We start from the raw sequence: 9,157 nt of genomic DNA, 5'->3' as shown, positions 1-9,157 counted from the left end.
TGGGTGATCTGGGGTCAGCCACTGTCTCTCTTTTCCTTCACTGGGTTGTTGTGTGAATGCATAACGGGCTTGCTGAATTTATTACCCAGGTGGCAAGCAACCCAGGAAGATAAAAAAAAAAGTGCTGTTGTGTTTCATATTATATTTTCTAGTTCTTGTTTGTGAGCTGCGTCGAACTTTTCTGAGGAAAAGCGAGGTATTAATACATATTAAGCAAACAAACACTCGACCAGACGTGAGTAGTCACGTGAGGAAACCCAAGGCACGTGGAGAGGCCAGGTGGACGTTCCCGCGCGTTTCTGTGCGCCTCGCGCGCGGCGAAAAGCCGCGCCCAGCAGCAGCAAACCCTCGCCGCCCCTCCGGGTCTCTGCTTTCCCCCCTTTTTGCTGCGGAGCTGCTGAGGAGCTGAGCGCACCCTGGCTGCATGCAGCAGCGGCGGCAGTAGCAGCGGTGGCGGCGGCACCTCCTCCTCCATCCTTCCCCTCCAGGGAATGGGGCGGGAGTGATGGATGAAGGCGTAAGCTGGCCGAGCACCGCTGCCCGCCCCGGTCTGGACGCGCCCTCCACCTTCTTCCCTGCAGGGCTTCCTCCTCCTGGGGCTAACGAATCACCTGACCGGCCGGAAGACCGGCCGGGGGCCCCCCAATTAAAGTGCATCCGCGGCGCAGACGGGAGGAGGAGGTGGTGGAGGAGGAGGAGGTGGCGCCGGCGGCGGCGGTGCCGATTGCATCCCCTACGCCGGCAGCTGGAGTCGGGGCCGGGCGGCCGCCTGCAAAATGGGCAGCAGGATTACTTTCTTCGAGGTGAGTGTCCCCCGCGAGCCTGCGCTAGGGAGGAGGAGGACGCGCCAGTGGGGCTGGGGAGAAACCCCCAAGGGGACCCAGGATTCCGGAGATGCATGGAATAAGGCTGCGCCTGCGCCCTCCATCCTTGGGCTGGCTCGTAAAGGGTCCCTCGCCGGCGGGTGCCTTGATGATGATGATGATGATGATGGGCGGGGGAAGGAGCAGCAACTGCTCTCTCTGCATTGGAGCCAGCGGGAACCCGGCACTTGCCGCTGGATCCTTAAACACGTTGTCTTGCTGCAACCACTAGGGCTTGTTTCCTCTTCAGCGTGCTTAGGGGGGCATGGCCTTTAAACCCCTCCTAAAGTCTGAAGACCTGGGAGGACCCACTTTTAGACCAAGCCTGCACTTGGAGACCCACCTGATATCTAGTGTTTGCCTTTGGCTGGTCCTGTGTCCTCCTGACCCATCAGGCTTGGGATGGGGGAGGTACAGGGTGGGTGGGTTGTGTCTTACCAGCAGATTTTCCTGTCCTTTCCTGAGCAGGAACCTTGTCTGATGTTTTGGGGTTTTGTAGGTGCTGGTGTCTCCCATAGGGAAGCCCAAGAGTTCTATGTCTCTGTGGGAAGAGAATGACTTTTCTTGGCATTCCGGTACCTCCTGGGTCATGGGCAGTCACTGCCATGGCACAAAGGAGTATACACTTTGCATGCCACAGCAAACATACCTTTTTCTGCTCTGCAAAAGGCTTAAAAAACCCTTTACATCAAAAGAGTGAGCCAACACATGCATGTTGGCTGGCATGCGACTGTATTCATGGACTACAGATTTCAGGGAAGGGCCATAGCACAGTGGTAAAGGAACTGTTTTGCTTTCAGAAAGTCCTGGTTCAACTCCCAGCATCTCTAGGTAGGGCTGTGAAAGACTTCTCAGAATGCTGGAGAGCTGCTGCCAGCCAGTGTTGACAATACTGAGCTAGATGGACCTGACTTGATATTAGGCAGCCTCCTTTGACTATCCAGATTTGTGTAATAACTATCTCCAGGCATCCCTTTCTTGATTACCTACCTACATGGCTGCCACATCTTCCTACTAGTAATAACTGCTGCACTAACTTTTGCCTGTGATTGAAGAAGAGATGGTTGCCACCTTTGACAACCTAGTTTTCTAAGAACAACAAAGGGCTTTTATTGACAAGAGATGGGAACCTTGGGTTTGGAGGCCAAACGCACCCCTCTAACTGGCCTTTCAGACTCTCTGCAGGCCATGCTCCTTGCCTAACCCAAACCCATTGAGTGCCTCTGCCTGACAGGTTTCCTTGTGCTGTGAGCATGCCTCTTTGCTTGCCTGACCTCAGATGTAGGGGCGGGTAGGTGTAGCTTGGCAGAAAGGGGCTCGCAGGCTGAAAGGGGTAGATCCAATTGGACCCAATCAGACGTTCCCCTTTGCTGCTGCAGCCAGGCAAAACAATTCAACTGATCAACTATTCTGGAGAGAATATGGGTGTCTCAGAGGAGTCTCTCCACTTAGCCCTGTCTTCCACTATTGAAGGAGAAGCTGTGCCCGTGCGGAGCACTCCAAAAGGAAGTTGGTTCGTGCCAACTGTTTTATGCTTGACAAATTGGGATTTTCGTTAACATTCCTTGGCATCCCAGCTCCTTTGCCAGGAGGTAGGGAGGACTCGCAGGCTGTTGGTTACTAAAGTTTCTCCTATGGTTTATGGCTTGTGTTTTGTCTGGGTTCAAACCACACACTAATCCCAAACATGGTTTTGTTTAATGTGGTGCTGAAGCAATCTCTGGTTGCTTGTTTTGGAAACTGGCGAAACTACTGCTTTTCAGCAAATCTCCCAATTTTGTGCTTTGTCATCTTATACATGCCTTCATTACCATGCTAAATGTGCTACAATGGTGTCTTTTGTGCTTATAAAAGGGTTGGGTATATTATGACTGAAAATAGAACATAGATTTTGTTTCAGACTAATAGGTGAAGGTGAAATTGCACTGGCCACAACAATAGCAACTTCCTGGAAGACTAAACTGCCACCTGCCTTGTCAGGTTTTGTGTTGTGCAATCTGAGCTGCATTTGAACATATGTAATCTTAATTGAACATGGTGATTTAACAACTTAAGGTGTTTCAGAAAAACAGCAATAACATCCTGTGGCCAATCTTAAAACAGTGAGTTTGTTCTCATCTTCTAATCTTGAAATACTTGTATAGAATATTTTTCAAAGCACCTAAACAACATTGGAAATTAATTGCCTGCCCTACCCCTGCCAACCTAGCAGTTCGAAAGCACGTCAAAGTGCAAGTAGATAAATAGGTACTGCTCCGGCGGGAAGGTAAACGGCGTTTCCGTGTGCTGCTCTGGTTCGCCAGAAGCGGCTTAGTCCTGCTGGCCACATGACCTGGAAGCTGTATGCCGGCTCCCTTGGCCAATAAAGCGAGATGAGCACCGCAACCCCAGAGTCGGCCACGAATGGACCTAATGGTCAGGGGTCCCTTTACCTTTACCCCACTTAAAAAAACAAACTATTTCAGGCCTTGATCCAAAGAGAAGTGCATACTACACATTTGTACTCAGAAATAATTACAGTTGGCAAAAACACTGGAGAACAAGAAAAATTCACAGGGCAGTGGTTCAGTTCAGTGTGCACTTGCACATGAGATATTTCATGTTTTGGACCAACGCTGTGTCCATAGATGCTCTGCAGATAGGCATATTCAGTACCTGTGAAGAAAAATTGAGGCAAGAGAATGCACAATAATGAATCAACAATGAACCATGCTTTGTATGGTTTTAGTTTTGTTTCAAATGTATTATGATTTTTAATTACCTTTAGTAAATTGCCTTGAGACAGTTGTTTAGATGGTGATGAATGTTGTTGTTGTTGTTGTTTAGTTGTTTAGTCGTGTCCGACTCTTCGTGACCCCATGGACCAGAGTACGCCAGGCACTCCTGTCTCAAACCCCACACTTTCCATTACAATTTCCCCAACACTTTGCTCCTTAATTTTTCTTGGAAGTGGGTTTGTTGTGCAAGAGCACCAGATTAATTGCACAACCAAAAGTTGTTGGCACACCACTGAATCCCACCTACAAAATAGTGACAGTCTGTAAGCACCCTTTATGACCAACATTTGCGCATGTTCCTTGCTTCGGGTTTGTTTGTTTACCTTTCTGCTCAGAAAGTTTAGATGCTTTTACTAGAGAAAGATAAGTTACCAGGATATTTAACAAGCCCCTATGATCTGCAAATAAGATATACTGTCCTGAATTACCCATAAAAGGGATGAGCCTTTCCTCTCAACTAAATAATGCAGACCAATCCCATAATGTGTGGAATCAAACCCATCAATAATACATTGAATAGTTTTTTGTCAAAAACATTATGAGCAGCAGCACTTAACTTGAGTCATCTGTAGTGTTTGGAGCTGTCTAGATCAGGACTCTGAAATCTTATACAGTCATACCTCTGGTTTTGTCCGCTTCATGTTACGTTCTTTCAGGTTATGTCCCGCAGTGACCCAGAAGTACCAGAAAGGGTTACTTTTGGGTTTCGCCGCTCGCGCATGCACAGACGCGCAAAATGACACCACGCGCACGCACAGAAGCAGCAAATCACAACTCATGCGTGTGCAGACGCGCTGCTGCGGGTTGCGCTCTTTTCATGTTGCGAATGGGCCTCCGGAATGGATCCCGTTCGCAACCAGAGGTACCACTGTATTCTGGATAGCACAATATAAAAATTAATAAGCATGTATCTTGCAAAGAAAGCCTCTCTGCAGGAGACCTGGCATAACCTCCAATCAACCCAGTTGAACACAACCCATCAGTCATGTATTGTGACTTGCCAGGCCCTTGACAAGTGCCCTGGAGTCCAGACAACCAGGAAAAATAGGAGTCTTCTAGAGGCCTGGTGACTTGCCATATTTGGGCTGCATTTTGGCATGGGTAGGTCTGCTTTACAGAGTCCAAAGGCAAATTATGAGAAGTACTAATATTAAATGAGCAGGAATTCACTGTGTTGGCTTCCTTAGAGGGCTTTTGCATCCACCCTAGGCTTGGAAATAGGTCATTCCAGTGCATGCATTTCTTTCCGAAAGAAAAGCATTTGTACTTGACGAATAAAAAGCAAGCTCTTCCTCAATAATTTATCCCCCCTGCCACCCTAACTGATATTAGTGGGTTGTTGTTCTTGTTTTGCTGAGTTATTTGGAAAGCTGTTTGCTATCATTGGTGGGCTAGAGTTATTGGAGAAATAGCAGTTTTAAGCGGTGACAGCTATGCTGAGTCATGTAGCTTCGGGGACCAATAGCAACTTCAATTTTATTTTATTTTTAGAGAGAGAGGTGGCTCAAATTGTGTTTTCCAAAACAGCAGTTTTAAAAAATGAAGACACAGCCAAATTTCTTACACTCCCGTCTTGTGTAGGAAAGGGCTGTTGCCCTGAACTGTGCCAATGTGAATGGCTTCTAACTGGTTTCCCCCTGTACCAATGAGGTACAAAACTAGGCCAGTGTGGTGTAGTGGTTCAGAGCGGTGGACTTGTAATCTGGTGAACCGGGTTCAATTCCCCGCTTCTCCACATGCAGCCACTGGGTGACCTTGGGATAGTCACACTTCTCTGAAGTCTCTCAGCTTCACTCACCTCACAGAGTGTTTGTTGTGGGGGAGGAAGGGAAAGGAGATTGTTAGCCGCTTTGAGACTCCTTAGGGTAGTGATAAAGCAGGATATCAAATCCAAACTCCTGGCGGGATGCGGGTACCAGGTAACCCGTATTCCATCAGGACATTGCTGGCGCATGAGGCGGGAATTTATAGGCAGATCTGGGAACATGTAAGGGTTGGTTGGAATCGTATGCTTTCTTGGGTTTCGGTTCCATTGCTACACATGGCACAATGCAGAGAGGGCACTTGGGAACCCAAGGCAAAGAGAGTCTGGGTGTGTGGGTGAATGTTAAGATGCTTGTTCCACACTGTGGCATTGTTTTATAAAGTTTGCAAGCAGCAGATATTGCAGTGTAGCTTAGAACAGGAAAAACCCACTCCTGAATACCTATGGAATTACAATTGTGTGATCTAGACAGTCTACAAAGGGGCACCTTTGCATATACAGTTGTGTGCTTGCATGTGCATTGTGTGAGTAGTGATCCCTGCACAGGCAGATGGTCTTTTGCAGATGTTGTTCTACTCGATAAACTTTTCTTCAGTGGATGCTCATCTAACTGTTCCAGTCAAGCATCTGTTTGTATTTCCTCCAGTGCTGCTGCTTGGCAACAGACAATTGCAAAGAAATAGTTCCCTGGCATGGTTTATTGCCAATTCTGGCAGAGGAATTTTGATCTGAAAATAGACTTACATGGAGAAATGCTTGGAAAGATTAATTTGACTACTAAGAAGTAATCAGGTGCTTGGGGTATAAGGAGAAATTAATGCTCTTGCTCTAATTAAATCAAAAGGAGGCTCACTTACACAAGCACTTTATAACAGCACAGGCGTGATTAATTCATTTTGCACTGCTCTTATCCCAGCCTGCTTGTTCATAGATTGCAAAGTAAACATTTTTCTCATGAGTGATTTTTTTGGGGGGAGGGGAGATCAATATGGTATTTGGTTGTAAGTACCAAGTAGGACGTGGGACACAGGTGGCGCTGTGGGTTAAAGCCTCAGTGCCTAGGACTTGCCGATCGAAAGGTTGGCGGTTCGAATCCCTGCTGTGGGGTGCGCTCCCGCTGCTCGGTCCCAGCGCCTGCCAACCTAGCAGTTCGAAAGCACCTCTGGGTGCAAGTAGATAAATAGGGACCGCTTACCAGCGGGAAGGTAAACGGCGTTTCCGTGTGCAGCTCTGGCTCGCCAGAGCAGCGATGTCATGCTGGCCATGTGACCCGGAAGTGTCTCCGGACAGCGCTGGCCCCTGGCCTCTTAAGTGAGATGGGCGCACAACCCCAGAGTCTGTCAAGACTGGCCCGTATGGGCAGGGGTACCTTTACCTTTACCTTTACCAAGTAGGACAATCTAACAACAGGAAAGGGCTAACCATAAATGGGAAGAGGTGGTAATTAGGCCCACAGTATTCCTGCAATTGCTCTTGCAACTTTTAAACAAATGTCATTTTCTAAGAGGTGCCTGAGTTCTGGCATTTGATGAATTTAATTATTTCAAGGTTTATGTCCCACTTACACCATTGCATACTCATAGCAGCATAATTTGACTTAGCGTTTCATTGGGAAAATACATTGTTCAGTAGTACCTTGATTCTTGAATGGCTTAGCTGTTGAACAAATCGGCTCCCGAATGCTGCAAACCCAGAAGTAAGTGTCCTGGTTTGCAAACGTTTTTCGGAAGCCGAACGTCCAATGCAGCTTCCGATTGAGTGCAGGAAGCTCCTGCAGCCAATTGGAAACCACACCTTAGTTTTTGAATGATTTCGGGCATTGAACGGACTCCCGGAACAGATTGAGTTCGAGAACCAAGGTACCACTGTATGCTGTACTCAAGAAATGTGGTCTAATTCATGAGGGGGGGAAATACCACCCCTGTGACAATAGTATACATGAAGTGCAATCCTATGTAATATGGTATACATGTCTTCCCCCAGAAATAAGCTCCATTGAATTTGCTTCCTCAGCAAATAAAATTTCAGGGTGGGATGCAATGACATATCAAGCTGATGTAAAAGTTCACTGAGTCAAGGAACCACCTGGAACATGGTGGAACCATCTGGAACATGGTGGTGACAAGATAGGGCACTAAAGCACCTCTGTGCTAGCATTGCAGGGGGTTGGACTAGACGCAGTGGTGTCCAAACCTTTTTCAAAGAGGGCCAGATTTGATGAAGTCAAAGTTAACCTTTTTTTAGGATTTAAGTTGTTAACCTTTTTAAAGGATTTTACCCCAAAGTTGAAAGTTGTTGAGCTTTTTTTTTTAGATTGAAGGATTTTACCCCAGGAAGTAAATTGCCACAGGGGCTGGATTAAACCGACCAGCAGGCTGGATTAGGCCCCCAAAACGGACTTTGGACATGCCTGGACTAGAGGGTCTCTTCCAACTCTACAATTCTGTGATTCTATAATAATTAGCACTAGCAAGGGCACTGTTACACCAAGTTCATATACAATGCAAATATGGCTGGAAACGGTGCATAAAATGGATGGACTTCCTTACACCATTCCAGACACTATATCGACACAACAGCATGTGCTTATTTCTTCAGTGCTGCAGGATCCTTAGCACAGCATGGATAATTTCATGGATAATTTTCATATATCATGAGAACCGGTTTCAAGTCCATATTGTGATACCGGTTTCATAGTTTTTGGCCTGGCAATATACTGCGAATCATGATGTGTGTTAGAGCAGGGCGATAAATTGTCCAAAACTGGTTTCAAGTCCATGTCATGACACTGGTTTCGTAATTTTTGACCTGGCAATATATCACAAATCATGGTGTGTGTGTGTGTGCTATTCAAAAATCACAATGGGGAGGACACCATGAAGCCAGCCAAAGCATCTACATAGCTCCATCCTTATTTCAGACACTGTGATATATCAGTATTTTGGATTTTTTTGTCTGGTGATACATCATGGTGTTGAAAACCTGGTTTCTCCAAGACCTTATAATTTCCACTTGCCAGTTAGGTGCCACTCTGTTGTTATCCTACAGTGACTCTGTGGATCACAGTTAACATTCTGTGAAGCTAAAAAGCTTATGTACACCCCCTGGTTGCAGAATATGGCTTAGCAACCAGCTTAACAACTGTTGGTCTGATCACTGTTTCCTGTTCACACAGCTACAAGAAGCCGTCACGGCGAGATTGTTCTAGCTGCTTTATTCACTTGGTATTTTCTCTTAGGTTGAAATCCTTGATTGGAAGACAAAGCAACAATTATGCTTTTTGGAAAAGGTAAGTAATCATAATGTTATTACTGCAATTTAACCGAATTTTGAGCGATCTGTGTGCTTTAGTTATATTTTCTTAGTAATTATTTAAAGCATCCTGTTTGAGATGGATCAGCATCATTTTCCCCCATATCACAGATAGGGAAGCTCACCCTTAATTTCCTGTTTCCTAAAATGTAAAAAGGAACCGATTAGCTTGAAAAGCCTTTTTTTGAATGCCTGCATGCTTATAGATATATATTTTTTGTTACCTAGGTTGAGCCAAATGCTACAATAAGTGATATCAGGCTAATGTTCCATAAATTATGTAAGTATATGTATTTTTCAAAGGAATCTGTTTAAAAAGTGAGGGAAGCTTTCCAGAAATGTTTGAATTATATGTCACTGCATGGAGCCCGAGTGCCACTGATGTCATACAAGCCATGTATCTTCTTCTATGTACTTTGAAACAATTCTAGTAAACCTGT

General features: G+C 46.0%; 1 protein-coding gene across 4 annotated transcripts in view; it reads left to right on the top strand.

Annotated features, from left to right (window-relative positions):
* Positions 1-294: 294 nt before the first annotated feature.
* The window catches only part of LOC309371514 (very-long-chain enoyl-CoA reductase-like), a 32,478-nt gene continuing 23,615 nt past the window's right edge, over positions 295-9,157 (top strand). For all 4 annotated transcript variants that reach the window (XR_014169124.1, XM_081914290.1, XM_081914289.1 and 1 more), the window contains exons 1-3: positions 295-803; positions 8,644-8,694; positions 8,946-8,997. Coding sequence is in view for 3 of the 4 variants with exons in the window: in XM_081914290.1 (XP_081770416.1) it covers positions 777-803; positions 8,644-8,694; positions 8,946-8,997 (130 nt within the window). In the remaining variant the exon portion in view is untranslated. The remainder of the gene's footprint in view (positions 804-8,643; positions 8,695-8,945; positions 8,998-9,157) is intronic.

This window comes from Podarcis melisellensis (assembly GCF_964234715.1).
Source record: "Podarcis melisellensis genome assembly, chromosome: 6".
Lineage (NCBI taxonomy): Eukaryota > Metazoa > Chordata > Lepidosauria > Squamata > Lacertidae > Podarcis > Podarcis melisellensis.
This window is presented reverse-complemented; position numbering and strand designations above follow the sequence as displayed.